Here is a 23,379-nt window from a genome sequence, read left to right as displayed (position 1 = left end):
ATGAATAGGAATGTACTCAACTAAATGAATCCTGAAATATACTTGACATTAGCTCAGCTCAAAGTCAGGAAACAGTTCTGCATTTGTTGATTAGATGCAGATCATATAAAAATGGTGCTGGACAGCAACATTATAAATGAGTAAGGATGGAGAAATATGGAACGCATGTATTGTAGATAAACTGAAAACAGTAAAAGTAGATATAATAATCTGATTTTTTGCAGTATCCTAAAGCAGAAAACATAATTTATTAATTTTTTAATTCAGAAAACATCCCCAATCCTTTGAATATGTATATTTATACTAACATCTTTGCATATAAAGGACATTATAATTGATTTGTCTTATATTAAGTGACTAAGAGTAGAATTTTTAGAAAGTGGGAGGGACATGTTGACTTTCAGCTCATGAATGGCATTTTGAGGAGGCCACTTCCCAATACCTAGGATTTCTTTGTTCTTTTGTCACCCTCTATTAATTTGGTGTTCGCTTCATATCCCAACTCATACCCTGGATGCCTTCATGGTGCATTTTCTTACAGCTCATGGATCTCACTGTCCTCTTTGGACACAGAAAATTTACTGTCTTCATGTATCTGTACTACTTGGCTCTTCTCAGATGCTGGTTTAGCTTTCTTTTAACTTTCCATAGCTTGCTGTTTTTTAAGTTTTCAACTGTGGTAGAGCCTCTGATTTATATATTTCTTAGCTTCTTCTATAATGCCTTGAAAATATTGATTAGTTTATAATGCAGCTCAGGGGGTTCTTGTTTTAGCTTTTCATATATTTATTCATGTATAACTATCAATATAAAGTTAAGAACAATATATTTTTAAAAAGAACAAAGAAATTGGGAAAATTGCTATTATATTATGTGTAGGCAGTGTTTAGACCCCAGAAGGCAGCAGTAAATATTCCTCTCATTATCAAGGAACCACTTTGAGTAAAGAAAAACTACAAGTAGCAGAAATCTGTAAGTGGAAAGGAAAAAGGAAGTGAGAGGCTGGATATTGATCTTGCCAAATGAAGCAGTGAAAGAAAATATTACATTGTGAATTTTTTTCCATTATTTTCTTAAGTACAACCCAGCAAGTCAGATTAAGAGAACAATGGTTGAGATGCTGGAAATAAATCCAACCCATCTGATAAATCCCTAGGAAATGGGAAATAATAAAATTACTGAAAAGAGAAAAGAGTTCCTTAGAGTTTCAGACATTATTTTTTTCAAAATAAAAAATGGTTTCTGAAGCAAAAAAAATTGTTTATTTTTGTATAATACATGTTGCCTTACTGTTTTTTAAAAAATAAGTTATATATGAAAAATTGTATCAGTTTTCTGTATCAACTTTACTTGATTAAAGTGAATAAACCATTTTGGTTACATAGGAAACTGAAAATTGTTTCCATTGATTAATCAGTGTCGTCACTGATCTTTAGCATGGTCTTTAGCTATAGCATTGAGGCTCTGTGATGTAGTGATAAAGCAAGAAATAAAGAATCTGAAGGCCTAGGTTTAATCTTCTTTCTTTTTATTTTCCTTCTCCTTCCTCCTATATTCAAACACTTACTGGAAATCTGAATGTATACTGAGGCAGTTAATCCTCTCAAGGTGCTGACAGTCAAGTGAGGTATGATTAAAGCAATCAGGTAATCATAGTATCATATGGTAGATGCTGGCTATCATGTTGCTGGCACTTGGTATTGTGGTAGCCGTTAAAGAGGCTGGGCCACTTTGGCTAATCACTTAAGCTTCTATTGTCTATATAATTATGTCTATCCTACCTACCCTATGAGGTTGTTATAAGGCTTAAAGTGGATCAGCATGTGTTATAGAGTATTGTGAATTATAAAAGTTCTTGCAAATATAGGTAGTGATATGTAATAACCTTTTTGATACAAGATGTGAATACCTTGTGAACTTGATATATAGAACTTAAAAGGAAATCAGTATGAATAAATAACTTTTGTTTTAACCAATTTGAAATCCAGAACTTTCACATCCTTTTTGAAATCTCCCTTGGTTCTTTCTGGAAAAAAAGTCTGTATCAATTAGTGCTTTTACGCTACTTTTTCCACACTTTTATTTCTGCCCTTACTACATAGTACTATAGTTGTGTATCTACATTTTTATCTCACTAGACTGGTGAGACTTTGAGGACAGGGTCCATGTTCATTCATCTTTATATTACCAGTGGCAACTGCAAATAGTAGGTGTTCAACATATTTTCGTTAAATAGATTTGAGAGGCAATTTTCTAGCGAAGTTGCTTTGTATGGTTGATTATAGTATTTACAAGGCAAGAGGGATATTCAGTCTATTAAAAAATATCCACCCAGCCAGCCTGGGCAACATAGTAAGACTCTGTCTCCAAAAAATGTGAAAAAAATTAGCCAGGCATGGTGGCTTATACCTGTGGTTGCAGCTACTTGGGAGGCTGAGGCAGGAGGATTGCTTGAGCATTGGGAGGTCGAGGCCACAGTGAGCTGTGATCATGCCATTGCACTGCAGCCTGGGCAACATAATGAGACCCTGTCTCAACAAAAAATAAAAAAATTGGCTGGGCATGATAGCTCATACCTGTGGTCCCAGCTACTTGGGAGGCTGAGACAGGAGGATCACTTGATCCTTGGGAGGTCAAGGCTGCAGTAAGCTATGACAGTGCCACTGCACTCCAGCCTGGGTGACAGAGCAAGACCCTGTCTTAAAAAAAAAAAAAAAACTTTAAAGATATCTAGGCATGTGACAACAAAGCATGCTGGGTACTGTGTGCATCAAATTAAAATTCTGGACTCCAAAGAAGCTCATCCTGCCCATAGTTCAGAGGAAAGGAGAAGGATGTTAGTCTTCTCCTTTCACAGAATGGAGATGTTGGAAAACAGGGAAAGTTAGCGAGCTGCATAGGTCACTCAGCATAAAATATGTTAGCGGTTATCTTCACCTCTTTCTTCACTACCAAAGTTTTTCAATTTCATTGTCTCTGGACCTCAAATTTTCTTGTCTGTAGGATAAGGGGATTGAACCAAACAATCTTTAATGCCCTTTCTAGCTCTATACTTATATTTGAGATTGATGGTTATTTTCTTTTTTATGGGTGAGTTTTCTTTGTAAACAACTAGATAAAATAAACTGAATAACGTAGGAATGATCTCTGCATTTTGTTAAATATGCAGCTTTATTCGTCCCACTTTCTGTTATAACAATGTTATCAGGACGACAGTAAAGCAAATTAGAGAAAAGCAAAACATTAACAAAGATAAGGTTTAAATCAGGCCTTATAGACTGACAGGTACGTGGGCAGGAGAAAGAAAAGGGGGACAGTGATGGGAATGGTAAGGAAGTGCAATAGCTTCAAAGTTTGAAGTTTGTAGTGAGCGCCTGGATTACCTTTGAGAGTTCCCACTTAATTCTATAAGCACTGGAGACCATGTTCAGGCAGGAAGAGAGGACAAAGTTGTACCTGCTGAATGTCATCAAAGGCTTGGCAGGGGATGAAACCAGCATGAGTGAAAAGGAAGAAAAGAGGAAATTGCTAATGACACAGCTGGCACAGGGCTCTGTTATGCAAAAAGAAAGACTGGAATGGAAGCAAGTTCTGAAAGGGAGGAGGGCTGATTTTGCCAAATAGTCATATCATTCAATTAAAATGAATTGGAAAAGATGCTTACAGCTGGAGGGATAGGGCAGCTGGGCAAGCTATTACCTCTCCTATTTCTCATAACTGATAAAGATTTATCTCAGCTGTCCAGTTATGGCTTGCAAAAATGTTTATTAATGAGCTTTAAGAAAGATTTCCTATCTTTGTTGAAAACAGGTGTATATTTGAGAGTCTCTGGTTAATTGAAATGAAGGCTTATCGGTCCTCTTATTTTAATAGCATCCCTTGATCCCCACTCTTGAAGAGCAGGCATATATTCAGAGATATTTTTTATTACTATAGGGAATGTCCTTGCATGTTTACACTCTTTATTATTATATAATTGTTTTTTTCTAGTATTCTTTGTATTTCTTTCTACTTCTTGAGTTTTAAATTCTTGGATTATTTCAGTATTATGCAATGTGGGAACATAGAAGCTTGGCTTGACAATGCTACTGACAATTTATATGTCAGGGTGTAACTGCCTGGCATATTCTTTGCTGTTTTGCATTCCTTTGCAAAGTATGCCTTTGTTTAGTCTTGAGGGAGTAGGCTTCTCCCATTTTCCATATACTTGGGACATGGTTAATGAGGGTTCTGCTTTGTATGGAAGGCAGATGTTTGCATTTTCACAGTTTCTCCAATTGCTTCTCCACTCCTTTTGCAAACTGCAAAGTGTCTAATCTATAGTGAAGGATTGAGGCATTTTTTCCTGTTATTTCTAAGAAAAAGTACATGGGTTATGGCAGACAAATTGTACCTCCTTTCCAATTTGTCTCATTTATTTTTAAAATACTACAGTCTGTTTTTGTACCATATGTAGCTTGTTATGGAAGATTTGGCTAATTAATTATTATTCTTTGGAGTTATAAGCTCTTTTTGAGCAGTATGCCTTTAAAGCTAGAAAACATTTTGTAAAAGCTAAATGTTAAGTATCTTTATAATTTTGCATTGTAGTTGCACATTATAGTTTTGAATGAGTCTATATCATCATTACATAAGATAGGAAGCTTTTCATCCACCATGAGAATTTAAGATGATATATCTAAGCACATGGTACCCAGATGAATGTTAATACCATTACTTAAATACATGGATTCTCTCTGGGGAAGTAATTGATACCCATAAATGGCCACTTTTAGTTTATCTATTTTAAGAGTTGATTTATTTTTTAAAGAGAAGAAGCTCTGAGGATTGAAATATTTACTAGGGACATGCTGGATCCAACCAAAAATACAAATATATATGTATATACAGATTTCCAAGTTAAGCCATGATATCTGGGATCCTTTTATTCACCTGACTTATGATCTAAGTCTTGGCTCTCCAGGGAAGGCAGTGGCCCCACCTTTTCCTATTGGAAGAAGTGATTTTGTGTAGTACATCTGGGCGGTTGTGAGGATGGCCACAGCCCTGAAGGTAGTTATGGTCAAAGCCAGCTTAGGAGAATGGCGATAGGCAGGCTCAGCCACCCCAGCCATGAGAAAAAAAGTTATAGGGACTATTTCCTGCACTGTTAATGTCCTTGCAACTATACATCTCCAAATTCTTTTTCTTTCTTTTCTTTTTTTTTTTTTTTGAGATGGAGTCTCACTGTCTCCCAGGCTGTAGTGCAGTGGCATGAACTCGGCTCACTGCAACCTCCACCTCCTGGGTTCAAGCAATTCTCCTGTCTCAGCCTCCTGAGTAGCTGGGACTACAGGCATGTGCCACCATGCCTGGCTAATTTTTTTGTATCTTTTATTAGAGACGGGGTTTCACCATGTTGGTCAGGCTGGTCTCGAACTCCTGACCTCAAATGATCTGCCCGCCTTGGACTCCCAAAGTGCTGAGATTACAGGCGTGAGCCACCGCATCTGGCCACATCTCTAAATTCTTAAAAACCTATGGGATAGGCAGTGAATGTTCACTTTTTTCTTATTTTGTTTAGCACCAAACTTTTTATTTTGAATGAGTTAAGACTTACAGAAAAGTTGCAAACAAATTTACACTTTAAAGTTGGGCAAACTGAATTATAGACGAATAAGTGATTCATCTAAATTCTAACAAAGTGGTGCTTAATAAATATTTACTGACGAGAATAAGAAAGAACTGGAACTGTGCTCTCCTGATTCTTTGTCCTGTGACTATTTTACTCCTCCTTGCATTTCTTATGGTTAAAAATTCACTCTTTTAGATATGCATACTTTACAGTAAATTATAAGTTATTCTCTGGTAGCTACAAATTGAGAAAGAGTGTTTGGTATTTTACTATTTCTTATTAATAAGTAACCATGTACTGCAAGGTGAAAAGACATCTATAAACACAAGAAAGTCTTTAATGCCATTGATTACTGTTTATTGACCTATGTTATTTTTATCTTCGCAGAAATTGGCCCAGTGACAATTACCACAGATCCCAAGAAATTTCAATATGAACTCAGAGAACTGTATGTTCAGGTGAGTGCTTGCTTTCAGTGTTCTCTTGGGGGAATGGAAAATCATGAGCCTTTGGCTGATTTTCTTTATTTTTTAAATCTAAAAGACATAGTTGTTGGCTTTTTAAGGGACCCAATAATTGCCACATCCCCCAGCCCTCGACCTGAGTCTGGAATGAATTGAACAATAGATACAGAAATAGGACAGATGGGGTTTGAAATATCACCAGTTAGTTACTACCTATGGCTGGTTTACACTATCACGGCAGAGTTGAGTAGTTGTGGCAGATTGGTCCATTAAGGAAAAAGTTTGCTGACCCCTGCTCTAGATAAGTCTTTTTGCTTAGAAATATAAGGAACAGTTAATAATCCTTTTCCCCTAAAATTAATGGCATAACTAAGGTAATTTTGATATTCTATGCTGCTATAAGTCAGCCATATGAAATGTTTGACTGTACATATAACTTGGTTATTAGAGAAGATGAATCACATTGGTTTAAATGTTATTCTGAAAACAGAACTTAGAGATAAAGTTGCTATGCATCTTCTTCTGGTGCTGAATTTATTCATTTAAAAAATGTGCTTTTCCGAGGCTGTTTCACTATACTACCTTCTATGGTCTCTGCCTCCGTTATCCTCAGACTTTTTGGCCACTTTCCGTCATTCATCTTGGCGATCGGTACCTGCCTCATTGGCTGCCTTTCCTCCCCAGGACTGCCATTATTCTGAGTGACTTCAACATTTATGAGAATGACCTAGTCAGAATAGTCCCTTTTCAGTTCCTTGACCTACAAGTTATCTTCAATGACCTTTTCTTTACTCTCTCTTAGTCATCTATTTCCACAAACATCCCCTAGAGCTTGTTATCATCTGTTTCCTCTCTTAGATAATTCAGACATCTTAATCAACAATTACCTGTGCACTGAGCGGGTTGGTGCAACTTTTTACACTACAACCACTCCCTTACCCTCAGCAAGCACTCCAGTCCACTGACCCCTACACTGTCTCCCAGGCCATCAGATTTTTTATTTTTCACTTCTTCTAATCTAGCTTAGAGTTTTTTTTATCATTTGAACACTGCTTTTTCTCCTTTGTCCATTGCCTTTCTGTTCAAAACGCATAACTCATTCCTGAATGACCTCAACTGTCTGCATTATTCATGCTTATCCACGAGTGGCCAAACGTGGTTGAAGTTTCACAACATGACACTTTGAGTCTCTGGTGAATTCATAGCCACCTAACTCAAATGGACTCTTAATACTCCCATGATGTTACTATGTTTCTTTGATCAATAAAATCTTCCTTTCTTCTCAATGACAATTCCAAATCTTATTCACTCTCCTTTAACCTATATCTCACCACCCTTTTACTACTGGTTATTTCAGCAGATGATCTACTCAGAGCAAGTGACCTCATTTTCACACACAGTCACAAACAAATGAAGCCCTCTGCTTCCTCATATGTAACATATAACCCATTTCCATCCAGCACCTATCCTATCCTTATTCACTTGATCTCAATTCCTTGGCTTTCTTGGGATTTTAACACTATCAAACTGTTTCTCTCAACTGTTAAAGAGTTCCTATTGAGGCTGGGCACAGTAGCTCATGCCTGTAATCCCAGTGCTGCTTTGGGAGGCAAAGGCAGGAGGATCATTTGAGGCCAGGGGTTTGAGACCAGCCTGGGCACATAGTGAGACCCTGTCTCTAAAAAAGAAAAAAAAATTCAGCCAGGCATGGTGGTGCATGCCTGTAGTCCCAGCTACTTGGAAATGTGAGGGTGGAGGATCACTTGAGCCCAGGAGTTCGAGGCTACAATGAGCTATTATGATACTACTACACTACAGTGTGGGTGACAGAGTGAGACCCTGTCTCCAAAAGAAAGCAAAAAAAAAGTTTTCATTGTTTTTTAAATATGTATGTTCAAGTCTCAAAAACATACAAACAAATCCCAACAAACAAAACCATAAAAAACAAAACAAAATAAACAACAAAAAATTTCAGTATTTTTCTCAAGTTCTCTTACAAATAATTTCTATTCTCTCAATTCCCTCAATGCCAACCGCATTGTCTATGTTCACTGCTATCATTTCCTTACTCCCATTTCTGCCATTCACTCTTCAATCTATTTCAATCTAGTTCTCATTCCTCCCACTGTATCAAAGTAGCATTAGCTAGTGACCAGTGATATCCATTTTGCTAAATGCAATGGAAATGTTCCAGTCCTCATCATACTGAATAGACATCTCTGTAGTCTTTGACAACATTGGACTCTCCCTCCTGCTTGACACACTTTGTTCCCTCATCCATGTTTCATTTTTTAATCTCATTTTTCCTGCTCAACTTCTTAGGAAACTTCATTTCCTTCCACTTGGCCATTGAATATTGGTGTTCCTCAAGGTTTTGAAACTGGCTCCTTTGCGTTTTCTCATTTTCTATCCTCTCCTTAGGTAAAATCATCCATACCGTGTAAATATGCTTTAGCCTTGACCTCTTTCCTGAGGAACAGACCCTCTTTTCAGTCCTTGGATGTCACAATGGCCTTCTAAAATGAAATTCATGAATGTTCTTTTTCCAGTACCCTAAATGTGGTCCTTAATCCTTGGCTTTTGTCTCCTCCTTGTTACCTTTGTGAATGATGTTATAGTATTCTGGTTCCCCAGCCAAATATCTGGATACTTCCTTAATACACCCTGCACTTTTACCCCTTATAGTCAGTCCAACTGTTAGTAAGTGTTGTTTGTAACTTTCTAAATACCTTTTAAATCAATTGACTCCTCTCCATTTCTTTTGACACCATCTGAGTCCCAATTACCATATCTTTAGTCTAAACAAATGCAGAAAATCTTCTAAGGGATTTTCTTGCATTTATTCTTGCTTCTATTTTCCAGGCCTAGCTTCTCTACTCTGCAGACAAAGGGATCTCAGAATACAGCTCTGAAAGTTTCTGCCTTGTACCATATCTACTTGACTCTTTACCCACACCTCATCAAATTCTTCCTGTGGTTCTGGGTTCTGAGTGATCTAAGACCTTCCTACCTTTCATTCCCATCTAGTGCCACTCTTTCTCCTAGGCTCTGTACTCTGCTGCAGAGGCCCTGCATAGAGCTTCCCCATATCTGTATCCCCACCCATCTCCTCAGGGCATTTTTGCACATGCTGTTCTTGCACAGAGAGTTCCTGTCTTTCAGTCTGCCCTCATTTCCACACTCCCTTAACCTGGTTTAAAATCCTGTATTCAAAGTCTCATCTTAAATAATACCACTTCCTCAGAGAATCCTGCCCTATTTTCTTGGCTGGGTCATTTCTCACTACCTTTCTCTGTCATAAAGCTGTTGGGAGTTCACATTGAAGGACTGCATATAATTTAGCTTATTAAATACCCCAGTAAAAGGACTGGCATATAGAACATGCTCACTTTTTAATAAATGAATGAATGGATGAATATACCAGAATATGCAGATTAACAGAGTCCAAATCAGAGTTTGAAGTATAATACTGTCATCGATTCACTGTTGGATAAATGACTTAATTCGGATCTGCACATAGTAATGAGCATAATTGAGGCATAGGGTATGAAACTGGAAGTTTGGCATTCCAAATGTGTATTCAAGGGTGATTCTATTTTGTCCATGTCTCCATTTGTAAATTATATACTAAATTGAATTGTATTTGATAAATATGTAAATAGATTTATATAATTATCTCTTGACTATTTTTCTCTGTTACTGAATTTTTTTTGACATTTTTTTTCACCAACAGTCTTCCATTTCCTTTCTCTTATACCACGGCATTTTTTCAGTCATTATTTTGCTACTTATTTACTATTTGCTTTTCTCTGCCTCAATATAGCAAAAATTCTTTGCCACTTTGGATGTCCAAATTCTCTGAAAAAAAATTTCCTTAGAAACTTATATTATATTCATGGATCTTGGAAATTAGAAACTGCATTGTTCTGGTTGTTTAAATGCTTTCATGTACCCTTATTGCACTGAGTTCCTGAGGACAAGAGCCCTGTAGCTCGTATTAACCTGTGCTTCATCTGGAAGATAAACCAGTGTCTGCAGTAGAGTAGACTTTCAATAGCTGTTGAATAAATGAGTGCCATTTGAAGTGGCTTCTTTTAAAAATGTACATTTAACAGTAAAACTGTATCAAATATTATTTAAACTTTACTTGATGGTACAGAAAATACCCAAAAAACCTAACCATCAGTTTTTATTGCCTTATAGAGAATCAGATGGGCCAAGTAATGGGGATTTCTAGCAGATAGAATGTTAGGAAGGCATTTATTGTATTCATTTTTTTTCCTCCGTGAGAATACATTCTTATATTCTTGAAAATCTGGCCAGAATGAAAATACCTACATTGTCAATGAGACCTGGCACAGGCTTCCTGATTGTCTGCCTATCCCCTTCTTTTGTTCTGAAGGATCTATAGGGAGTGCCCTGATCCTCCTTGCTCTGTTTGACTCCAGGGTGAAGGATCCTGATTCCTGACTCATACTCTATGACTGCCTCTGCAGAGGCCTCCCTCCACCCTCTGGAATTGAATATGATACAGACACTCTATAAGATTATATAATTTTACCTTTGTTCAAAAAAATAATTTTTCTTTCTTTCTCCCATGCAGTAAAAGCTGGGGTCTATTTCTCTGTAGGTTTCCCCTGGACAGGCTTTATCTTATGGGATTTTCTTTTTTCCCCCCCCCCTTTTTTGCACTTTCATGGGATCCAAAAGGATGCTTAATTAGAACAACCAGCAAGGGGAAAAAATCAAATACTTACTTTTTCCCTTCATTCAACATTAGGCATTGTTACAGGCATTGGGAATACCACAGAAGTGTTTTTACTTTCAAAGTTTCTAGTGAATTATTCTGTCTTAAATCAGTGACAAAAAATTTAAAGGTTAAACATGAAAAGTCTAGTCTACATCATCACTTAACACTAAACTAAAGGATATATTTTGTTCAGTGTTTACTTATAGAATACTTTATTATTTCATTAATCAGTTTGAGATACCTCACAAGTTTCTTAAAATTTTAGTATGAGATACAAAATTTTGTTTTATGTATGATTTTCAAACCCTTCTTCAGTTCCCTTTCTGCCATTTTTAGTAACTCCCACAAAATCACTGATATCAAAAGCAGCAAGTATTGTTATCCTATTAAACTAACTTGAACTTTAAAGAAAGAAAACCTTTAAAAATATTCCTTTCATATTTAAATTGGTTTTGAAAACAATGAGAAGTAAATTCAGTTTGAAGTGCATTAATCATCCATTAACATTAGAGCAGGCTTGGCTATTTTTCTTCTAGAGATATGGAATTAACTTGAGAAAAAGCAATCTAAAATTTTCCAGGAAAAAAATTAGCAAAAAATTATTACACTTAATTTATTAAATTTATACCATTAATTTCATTTTCCTTTATCCTCTTTCATCTGGAATACAGAGAAGTAACTTGAAAACAACTGTGCTTTCTCTCTGGGGAAAAGAAGGAAAGACAAATGACAACAAATGGTATTCAAATCACACAGAGCTTTGGAAATTAATATCCTCGTAAATATGCAGTGCAAAGCCTTGCTTTGGGACACATTCTTTATAAGAAACTATAAAGCTTGTTGATTTTTAGAAAACGGTATTGGCAGTGATATGCTTTCAAGCCTTTTATCCAAATGTTTTAAAGAACAGAAAGTATATTAGTCAAACATTCAAAGTGTAAACACACACCCCCCCCAACACACAGACATACACACAACCCCTCAAAACACCAAGTTATTTCTACAATAATGAGATTACAATGCCAACTTTTGTATAAATTGTTGATCCCCCAAATCAAAAGCTTCACACATAATTTAAGTTTCCTTAGTAAAGTCTTTTAATAAAATTGACTTTTTAAAAAAGTAGGAATATGATTAAAAATATCTGGAAAAACATTGTCACATAGCAACATGATAGAGTTATGAAGATGATAGGGTGAGGTCCAGGAGAATAAATGGGTTTAAACTTCGGCAGGTTAAGGTTAGGGGAAAAAGAATGTTTTCTATAGAAGAACAGTTGATAGAATTAACTGTCTAAGGAGAATATGAAATACCCTCAGATAGGCGAAGACTGCTAAAAAGAGGAGAACAAGATAATGATGATTTTAGAAGAATAATTTACTATACCAATTTGGTGTATACACTTTATCTAATTTCTAGTTTTTTAAAAAAATGCTATTGTATAAAACTGTAACTTTAATTTCTAGATATATAGAGAATTCTTCCATATGAATTTTAAAAAAACATATATGGCTAGACAAATGAAGAAAGCAAATACATTTTAAAAATAAACCAAAAAAGGAAAGAAAAGGCATTATATGTCATCATGGACATAGATATAATGTAGAGCTATCAGAGGTTTGATTTTCATTTTTGGACATGATTAGACATGATTCAACTTAGAAAAGCAGTTTTAATTTCCATTTAAGTTTTCATAATATGCATTTGCTTACAAATATCCTACACACACACACACACACACACACCCACCCACACACACACTTTAAAGGAGGACTGGCTTGTATTTAATTTAGGGAAGAAAGTATGATAAGGCATTTAACTCATAGTATGCATAAACCTTCAAGCAGAACAGTGGCCCAAAGTACAGGCTCAATAAATGTTATCTATTGCTACTACTAGCTCTAGTACTCCAAAGTTCTTTTAAGGGAAATAATCCCCAAATATTTATGTCGTAAATGAGCAACAGTTTTGGAATATGTGCCTTGCAAAAGGTTTTGCAAGTGTTTTAAAATCATTTTCTCAATTTATACTCACATAAATATTACTATTTCTTTTTATAAATGAGGAATCTCAAGCTTTTTGATATTAGGTAACATGTCTTACACAGGTCACAAAAATAGCAAGTAGCAAAGCTGGTCTCAAAACAAGGTATTTAATGCCAAAGCCAGTTTCCTTTATTGCTTCGCTACTTTCCTTCTAAATATCTGTTTAAATAACCTTATTGATCTAATCAAGTTAACATATTTATTTATATAATTTGTATGTTACTTCAAAGTAGGAAAGTAAAGAATTAAAGACAGATGTATGTCTAGGGCTGATCTCATCCTCAACAAAATGAATTTTTTTCTCAAATATTTTTACTTCATTCCTATCTCCAATCACTTTGAGTAACTGGCCCACCAAAAATTACCAAGTAGCAAATGACAAAGTTAATAATAAAATCACTGGCTTTCCTCAGCAAATGTTCTTGGTACTAAGTATGATAAGCTTGTTTAAACTCATGCACACTTTGGGGAGAAACAAGAACAAAATATGTTTAAGATATTGAAAGGTACTATATCTACTGTAGGTAGTGTTTTGATTTTTATGTTTAGTGTTGAAATTTCTTTGGGCCTGAATGAAGCATCTATTAAAACTTTAGTTTGCAGTTCGAGTTTTCTATTAGAGTTTCTGCTAGAGTAAAGAATTCTCTGAGGGACAAACCATCCTACATCCCCAGAGAACAAGGAATAGAGACTGCGACAAGACAGTGGAGGACAGGAATGGGAATGTTTGACCCTTTTTTAGGCATCCATTTAGGTACCCTATCCAGAAGCAAATACGTTGTTGATATTGTAATGATCTTTTGTGTAAACTTCAAAGGACAAAGAATATTGAAGGCTATTTTGACTGTTGGATTACTTTTTCAAAATGGAATATACAGGTGATTAGAGTGGGGTGGATATTATAATGGGAAATTTCTTGAATTTCTTTTCAAAGTGTGCATCTATGGGAATATCCTTAAGGGTAAATACATGAGTCATTGCGTGGCAAATATTGCAGATTCCTGTGGCCAAATAACATTTAAGAGAAAGAATACACTAAACTATGATGCCTGGATTCAATCCATATGTGCTGCTTAGGCAACCAACAGATTGTTCTATTCCCCACAATAAGTACTAAATCTGATTTTGTTAGTTTTTAGGTGATGGTAAGGATGGAGATCAAAACAGTTTCCTTGGGAGAATTGTCCTTGATCTACAGACAGGATTCCTAGAGAAAACTATAAATCTCATTTTTTCAGAGTTGCTAGCAGCTGCAGCTAAAAAACAAACTCATTTTCAGTGAAATGGACATAAAGGAAAATTAGAATTTTTTCTCTATCCAAACTGGGTAGGAGCAGTTAGTTCTCAGAAAGCATCTTTTTTTATTCCTAGACCTTAAAAAAAATTCAGGAGAATTGTGGAGTCCTAGTATTGGAATTGATTTTGAATATCACTTGTCCAGTCACCCCGTCAGATGTTGGAATCCCTTCCAGCAACCTGTCAGTACCCCAGACCTGAGTAACACTAGTTAAAGATTTGATAGCACTGGATTTTGTCACCAGATGATACCTGGGGGACTCCTCTGGAGCAATGTCTGGGGAGCTTCTTTTAATGCTGGAGGCTGATATCAGCTTTCTTTGGCAGGCATATTACATTATTGAATACTGATTCTGTCATCAGCTAAGTCCCTCAGGTTTCCTTACATAAATGTTTAAACTAGGTCTCTATCCTTTTATATTCATGGTGATTTTTTAAAATCCTGATTTATTTGCTCTATCATATATGTAGTCATCGCCTTTAAGATCTTATTTCATCATTTTTTAAATGACTACTAAAAACAATGTAAAATTTGCGTATCTCAAACTTTCTTATAATGTGATGTCTTTGTAAATCATAATGATTTTATTAGTAAAAATGCATTTTTCCATTTTGCCAAGAGAGGAAATTACACAAGCAGTATAAATATATTTTTACCACATTAAATAATCACAGCATTCCAATCTTCATTAACTAGCTAATAACAAAGATAATACCAAATGTGCTAGACGGCATGCAGAATCCATATGTGAGTGTTGGAGCAGAAGGAAGAGAGAAATTTCTATGGCTAGGTAGAGTCTTGACTAGCAGAGAGGAAAAACAGAGAAGGATCATAAGAGAGGAAGAACTGGGAGCAAGAAGGTCTGCTCAGAGCAAGTATAGGTATGGTGAATGCTTCCTCCTTGAATAAGCAAATGATGATTGGCTAGTAAGACCTTCTTAGACCCTGTCCCTGCCCCCTCTGGCTCTTGCTCCCTAAGCAAACAAGGGAACCACTTGTTAGGTGGGACCAGGAATCCATTCCAACCAGGGCAATGGCAGTGTCTTAATTTTGAAGGTCACAATAAAAAGATACCGAATCCTTGAAGAGGGTAAGAAAGAATTCTCTAAGAAGCTGAGAAGAGGATGGTTACTGAAGGGTGACTGAGAATACTGAGATATAATTTGTTAGTTTCCCATTTTTGCCTACGGTTAACCCTGCCTGCTTCTTCTTTTTATTCTTGGTTGTCTCCATCCTATTTCCCTCTTCAAAGGACCACTTACTGTCCATTATAACTCATGTGAATTATGAAACTTTTGATTTTTTTTAATGTATTAGGCACAACATTTTCTAATTTGCTAATCAAGATATTGAGTGCCTGGTACATAGTGCAGTTTTTATAAATATTTTATTTGAAGCAAACTGAACCTTCTCCAAAGACCCAACAAAACATGTCCCCTGAAGACCCACCTAAGCTCTACTAGCTCCCTTGAAAGAAGGTCCAACGAGTTGAAAGATCAGTTGCCGATGAGTTAAATCCTTACCAGTGACAGGTGATAATCTGAAAGCATGGACATTGTTGTAATTGTTACCTTTACTGTGCCTGGAATTGTGGTCAGCAGTTCTTTGATGCTTTAATTTGGATTTCACCTTCTTTGAGCTTGTTTGGTGATCAGTGAATGTGTAGCAAAGAGCAGCATAGTTTGACTGTCTGGGATGTAACATCTTTTATTTAGATTTTGGAGATTTGAGGTTTGGGCTCTGCAATATTCTGATTGTCTCTCAGTACATCCCTGCAATATATTCTACAAGTAATAAAAGCCAGCACATGTCACTGACGAACTCTGTAATTATTCTAATTTGTTTTATATTTGCTTCGATGCAACTTTAAATTTGATTCAATGTAATTTAATGGTTTTCACATGTACATCCTGTTTTCTTGGTAAAAGAATTGCACAACTGTATTTTAAGAAAGAGAGCTGAGAGTTGTAAAATTTTGTTCAGCTTTAGACTAGGCGTGGTGGCTCACGCCTGTAATCCCAGCACTTTGGGAGGTTGAGGTGGGTGGATCATCTGAGTTCACGAGTTTGAGACCAGCCTGGCCAACCTGGTGAAACGCTGTCTCTACTAAAAATACAAAAATTAGCCAGGCATGGTGGCGGGCACCTGTAATCCCAGCTACTCGGGAGGCTGAGGCAGGAGAATCTCTTGAGCACCGAGGTGGAGTTGCAGTGAGTGAGATCGCGCCACTGCACTCCAGCCTGGGCGACAGAGCTAGACCCTGTCTCAAAAAAAAAAAAAAAAAAAAAGAAATTTTTTTTTGTTCAGCTTGAAACTGAGTTGCATACCTAAATTTTATAGGTAAGGGACAGATTACACAAATAAGACATTTCACACATGGGTGTTCCCTGTGAAAAAGATGTAGTCTGACTTTGAAACTAAGCGCAAACTCTAGTAGGTTATACTCATGTTAGAATAAGGGTAAATATTGTAATGTCAATAAGAATTATTTTGAACTTAGTCATGAGTCTATAAAAAAGTTTCAATTTTTATTGCTTAGACTTAGGCATCTGGAAAACAACTGATATAAAAACGAGTTCAATGAAAAGACGAGAATAGAAGAATTGAAATAGGTTGACTAGAAGATAAATGATAAGGCATGGGAGCATGCTTGCTCTGAGATTAACATTCTTGGGTCTCTCTGGTCCATCATTTGATGTAGATTTTCCCATTAGGATTCGAACAGGGACTTCATTTTTTTTCCAACTCCTCTCACAGTTTAAAGTTTCAGTTTATTCCAGTGCCGTTCCTACACTGTCTTGTATTTAGAAAAGACAGCAAGATAATCTGTGTTTTACTACTCCCTTGAATGATAAGATTTCTATTCATTCTTATTTAATCTTGTTTTCCAGGAATTCATTTTGTAAACATAATTATCACCATAACTCTGAAGTTACAGTTTTTTAAAAATATTTTTTATTCCAGGAGCAACATTTACTGTGAAAGCTCACATGCTTCTGTTTTTCTTAGTACACGTTTTTCTATCTGAAAGGTCTTTGGCAATTTAGTAAATTGTAGGCATCAGTAGAATTATAAAGATAAAATGTCAATCAAAATATTGAGCAGGACTGTGCATACTGATACTAATTATCTATATTTCAGGGTTCAAATAAAAGCACGGGTTAACAAACTCAGACCCTTTCTAAAATGTATTTAGGGAGCTGTCTAATTCTATGCATTATACAGTTCATCTCCATTATACCTTTCATTTGTGTGTGTGTGTGTGTGTGTGCATGTTTCTGTGGTTTTAGGCAATATATTTACATAGCCATGTTGGTTTTATCATGTTGATTATTCATCCTGACTGTATGCCAGGACAGAGAGGGGTGTGGGGGAGAGATCAAACATAGGGGGAGTTAGCTTTATACACTTGTACTTTTAGAAGGTTTAGTTCTGGAATTGTATTACTCGAAATGGGATGGGCTAGGCTTAAGTCAAGCTCAGGCTGAGTATGTTAAGTGTACCTCAAATATATCAAGATTGCTTTGCAAAATCTTTCACCCATGTACTCACTAGTCATTTATCCATTCATTCATCAAACAACAATGGAACACCTACTAAGTACTTCAAAAAACAGAGATCTAGTAGGAGGAAATATAAATTATAATACATCTTATTGAATACCACAAAAGAAGAATAAACAATATTCTGTAGGTATCTAGAAGAATGGAATTTTCTTCCTCTGATTATACAGTGTCTCTGAAAGCTACTTGCTTATAGTCACAGAAGTTCAAGAGGTAATAAAATGCCTCACAGGAGTTTGCATGAATTTTCAGGCCAGGCATAATTAAGTTCAAATCTCTGCTTTTTAACTTACTAGTTGTGTGACCCTGAGAAAGGATTTTCAACAGTTAGTACTCCATCAATAAAACATGTTAAAAGTGATACTTACCTTATCCATTGATGTAAAGAATAAATAACATAGTGTTTGTGACAATACTCTCTCAGCACTTGGCTCAGAGTAGACATTTATTGAATTAACACAGGTAAAGTGTCTTATTACCGAGAAAAGTACTGATTAAATCAAGAAGACCTTTTATAGATTTAAGTTCTTCAGTTGTAAGCTCTTCCATCATAAATGTTTATGGATTATGATTTTACATTTCTTCTATTTGGTATTCAGGTCAAAATGAAACTGCTGCAGACGTTTAAAGGATTTATTTTATTTATTTATTTATTTATTTATTTATTTATTTATTTTTTGAGACAGGGTCTTACTCTGTAGCCCAGGCTGGAGTGCAGTGGCATAATCATGGTTCACTGCAGTCTCCACTTACCCAGAGCCTTCTGAGTAGCTGGGACCACGTACCAGCTATATGCCACCACACCCAGCTAATTTTTTTTTTTTTTTTTTTTTTTTTTTTTTTTTTTTTTTTTTTAGAGACGGGGATTTCCTCTGTTGCACAGGCTGGTCTTAAGCTCCTGGGCATAAGAGATCTGCCCTCTTTGGCCTTCCAAACTGCTGAGATTACAGATATGAGCCACCATGCCTGGCCAGCAGTAATTTTTTTTTTCTTAAGTTTGGAAATAAAACTTACAAGAGTTTGTTCTTATAGTTTCAGTCACATTTCCATTACTTCCAATTTTTAAATCAGCTGACACAAATCAACCTACAGTCTCTGACTTTGTGAGGCTTATCTATAAAAATGAACAATTTTAGCAATGCTTCTGCAGCCTAGTCCTGTTCTGCCAAAGCTAAACTTAAAGATCAGAAAGTCCGTTGATGATTTGAGAGAAACACTATAAAGAAACCAGTGGGTTAAAGATGTGTGTGTGTGTGTGTGTGTGTGTGTGTATGTATACATATATGATAAAGTTTGATATATGTGTGTGTATATATATAATCCTTGTTTATAAACTTTGTGTGTATGTGTGTGTGTGTGTGTGTGTGTGTGTGTGTGTATAAGCAAAGGGAATAATTTGTAGATTTTTGGAGTAAGTTGTACCTTGATTCTTGATCCTTAGTAAATTAAAGCAATTTAAATTTTGCCTCTAATAACTTCTGCCAGGAAAGAAAGTTCATGAAAGACTTAATCAAAGCAACAACCTTACAATTAACAGTCTAAAATTAAGTCTACATAAGTCAATCAAATGTATCATTCTAAAGTAGTGCTGTCCAACAAATAATGTGAACTATGTATGTAATTTCAAAAGAAGTTGAAATTAATTTCAATAATCTATTTACTTAACTGAATATATCCAAAATATTTTGATATGTTATCAATATAAAAATTAGCATTGCTTTAGTTTTTTAATTTAAATTTTAATTAAAATAAAATTTGAAAATTCAGTTTCTCATTTTCACTAGCCACATTTCAAGTGCTTAATAGCCACATGAGGCCAGGTAGTGGCTACTGTGTTAGTGCAGAGGTAAAGCATTTCTTCCATAGATCATTTTATTTATTATTATTATTATTATTTTGAAATGGAGTCTCGCTGGGAGTCACCCAGTCTAGAGTGTAGTGGTGCGATCTCGACTCACTGCAACCTCCGCCTCCTGGGTTCAAGCAATTCTCCTGCCTCAGCCTCCTGAGTAGCTGGGACTAGGCGCATGTTGCCATGCCTGGCTAATTTTTTTTTTAAATTTTTTATTTTAGTAGAGACAGGGCACCATGTTGCCCAGCCTGGTCGCGAACTCCTGAGCTCAGGCAGTCTGTGTGCCTCAGCCTCCCAAAGTGCTGGGATTACAGGTGTGAGCCACCGCACCCAGCCTCATAGATCATTTTAATGGCCACTTGTGATTTAAAATTATTAGAAAACCGAACTGAAATATCAGATAGAGAGCTTTTATAACAAGATAATACTGTATGTTAACTTCTTTTGGAAAAAGAATAAACTTATTTTTCTTTTCAGGACCTTCTATCCACAATGAGATAAACACATAGCTTTATTAAGATATGAATTATTAGTTAACATTTACTTTTAATTTTCAGTTAGCTAGAAGCAGAAAGGTAATAATTTAAATATACTGTATTATTTTTTGAAGAATTTTATTCCTGAGAACACTTATAATCAATATGATTACAATATAATCTGTGTTTGCAGATTATATTGCAAATGTGAGATTTGGGGCAGAATAGTCATTTTTATTATAAAGACTGCACTGATTTCCATAGCAGGAAAAATATAATTAAGCTGCATAGAGCACTCCTAAAGGATATATAAGCACATCCAGTCTTGGCTTCTGACATGTGTGAGTCAAAGTGTTTCTTTTTTAAACATTTATTTATTTGTTTAAGAGATAGCTTGCTATGTTGCCCAGGCTGGATGGGAATTCCTGGTTTCAAAGGATCCTCCCACCTCAGCCCCCCAAGTAGCTGGGACAACAGGCATGCGCTACCATGCCTGGCTTAAAATGTTCTCTTTTTACTTGACATTCTCCAATTTTCCTGGCTGCTTTGAGACTTTTTGTTAGTTCTTTCATAAAAGTCAAATAATTCATTTTAGAGTATATGATATTATAAAAGTCCAAGAAATAAAAGGATATTTGTGAAATTCTCTGTGGAGTTTTAGTTGTGTCAGCTCACCAAACTCTTTCCTTTGATTATTAACCAATATTAAGCCTCATATACATAAAGCTCCAATGTTTCACAAAGTGGCTTTTTTTTTTTCCAGGAAAATAAGGTGGTTCTAATACTTACAGAAAAGGTTGTTGACCATCTTGATTTTATTAATATGTGGTTAAACTGCTTTATTCAAATTTATAGGCTGAAAAATGTTTGTAGTCTTAGAGACCCTATTTCAGTACATGCTTTTTTTAGGGCTGCATTCAATTTTTAGGTTGAGCTTGAAGTTCCTGGGAGATTCCAATGGGATTAATTCATCTGGAGTCCTTTCAAGGATTCTAGTGGTCTCTACAGTCTACTCCTGGGTAATGTTTCAGGATTCCTAGGGAAGTAGGCATCTATAGGTCCTCTTAGGGCAAATTTATACCCAAGTCAAACGGCTCAGAGAGGATCTCTCACTCAATAACTGGACAAGGTTTATCATTCCTTCTATTCCTAATATGTGCCTTTAGATATTTCTTAGCTGTCCTCATGTTTGGCCCATAGACAGAAAACTTCTCCTAGTGTGTTGGTACGCACATGACAATTAGTAAAAGACATTTAATCTCTCCTTAGAATTATACTACCATGGAGTTGTATTGTGTACTTGACCATTCAACAAATGCTTGTAGAATGGATAAATTATATTGTGGTTCACACTCAGGTGCACAGTGTCATGCGCAGTTGAGGAATGTTTTTCTCTAAGCTTCTGAATATACAATAGGAATTTAAATTTTTTTGAGCATCCCAGAATATCCATTACAGATTATACAAAATTGGCTGCAAGTAAAGATTATTTCTATCCAATATACCAACATTACTAACATGTCTGTCTATTTCCCACTTTCCTATTACATAAATTTTCATTCAAGGTCATTGTTGCACATGATAACCCTCCAAATAACTGTTAGGCAAAGGAAATATGTTAAGTACCACTAAAGTGTAAAGCATAGTAGAATACATCTGAAGAGTGAGTAAGCACATTTGACTGGAAACAAAGCTTTAAAGAGGGGAAGGCATATTATCTCAACCATTGTGAGATAATAGTTTAATCTGAAAAATATTTACTCAGTGATTAAGCCAGCATTGTGCTATGAACTGAGGATTCAAGGACTCAGCAAAGCACAGTTCCTTGCCATCAATGAGCTTATACAATAATGGAAGAATTTAGACATGCATATTTTGTTGAGAAGTGTTTAATGGTAGAGCTAGAACAGTAGAAAGACTACTTGAATGCAAATTGTTATGGCATTAAAGTGTGAAGCAAGGGGAACATTAAAAATTCCCTATTTTAATATTAAACATTTATAATATTAAAAATTCTATAAAAAAAGAATCTCAGCTTAAAGGGAGCAATTTGTGGAGAAGGAGCAACAGGAGATAGAAAGATAGAAAGATTATTTGATCCAACACAAGTAGTGAAATATTTTAAGTAGGAACGTGATGTATATAGCTCTTTACTGCAGGCAAAATAAAGTTAAGTGGAAGGAAAAGCAGAAAATCAGATAGGAGTTTGTACATGTAATAAAATTAGTGATAAGAAAAGTGACTAGTGGGAAGTGAAGAGAAAGGGAAGGGACAGATTTATGGAAGTCGAATGAATGACCACTGATTAGATGAAAGAAGAAGGAGGAGTCAAAAATGACTCAGGTTTTGAAACTAAATATCTATGCAGATAGCATGGTTAACAAAAATAGGGATGACACAGCAGAAATTATGAGTTCTGTTTTAAATGCACTAAATTGGAGAGGCATATAGAACACCCAGGAATAGAGGTCTAACAAGAAATTGAAAATGTAAAATTAGAACTTGAGAGATAAGTATGGTCAAAAGATACAAATATACAAGTTGTTGAGAGTGTTGTTATTTGTTAAACTAAATGCCTCAAAAATGCATATAAGTGATAGGAGGTAGGAGATAAGTTCTGCAAAAAGAGAAAGGACTGCTAACTCGATAAAATTTTGGGGAATCTATGGCTGGTATATTTTCCAAAGTGAAGATCAGGTTACTACATCTTCTAGCCCCATGCAATTAAGAAAGTGACCTAATATTTAATGAGTCTTTCAGTTTTAGAGTCAATTTTTAACAGCTGATGCTCTGTTTCAACCTATTTAACAAATAATGCTCAAAGGCTGTAAGTTTTTATCGGGATCCAGTACAAGAAAAGATTCTCCACTTCATCCAGGCTAGCTACATTGTAAACTATTCTAATACTTGGTTCTTATGACCCTGATTAGATCTATGGTGTTCACGGTATCTGTATCAGAATATGAGACTGTTGGAGCCTGCTGAAAGACCCAATAGGAAAATCAAATAGGATTTCCAGAGTTTAATGATAAAGCCTTACTCCTTTCATGAATAACTATTTTCTTTCTGAGAAAGAGCTCTTACTTGTTGCACTCTGCTGCCATAAAGCCCACATGATCCCAAGCTACCCTGCTTTTTATGTGATTGCTTATTCTAGGCCCTGACCTCCTTCAGGACAAGATATTTTAGCTTATTTGTTGTTGGATGCCCAAATCTCAGCAGGGTGTTCAGCAATTATGTATTAATTGCTCAAATTATATTGATCAAAGGTCCATTCCCTTGGCCCTATAGTTATTGCTATCAGTTTGTCTGTTTGTC

The 23,379-nt window shown here is 35.7% G+C and overlaps 1 protein-coding gene across 3 annotated transcripts in view; it reads left to right on the top strand.

The window, feature by feature from the left end:
* Nucleotides 1-23,379, top strand: part of HMCN1 (hemicentin 1) — a 462,896-nt gene that overhangs the window by 111,366 nt on the left and 328,151 nt on the right. For all 3 annotated transcript variants that reach the window (XM_003815598.5, XM_063598296.1, XM_063598300.1), the window contains exon 2: nt 6,002-6,072. In XM_003815598.5, coding sequence (XP_003815646.4) covers nt 6,002-6,072 — 71 coding nt within the window. The remainder of the gene's footprint in view (nt 1-6,001; nt 6,073-23,379) is intronic.

The sequence above is a fragment of the Pan paniscus genome, chromosome 1 (assembly GCF_029289425.2).
Source record: "Pan paniscus chromosome 1, NHGRI_mPanPan1-v2.0_pri, whole genome shotgun sequence".
NCBI lineage: Eukaryota > Metazoa > Chordata > Mammalia > Primates > Hominidae > Pan > Pan paniscus.
Note: the sequence above shows the minus strand (reverse complement) of the source record. Positions and strands in the feature narration are given on the sequence as shown.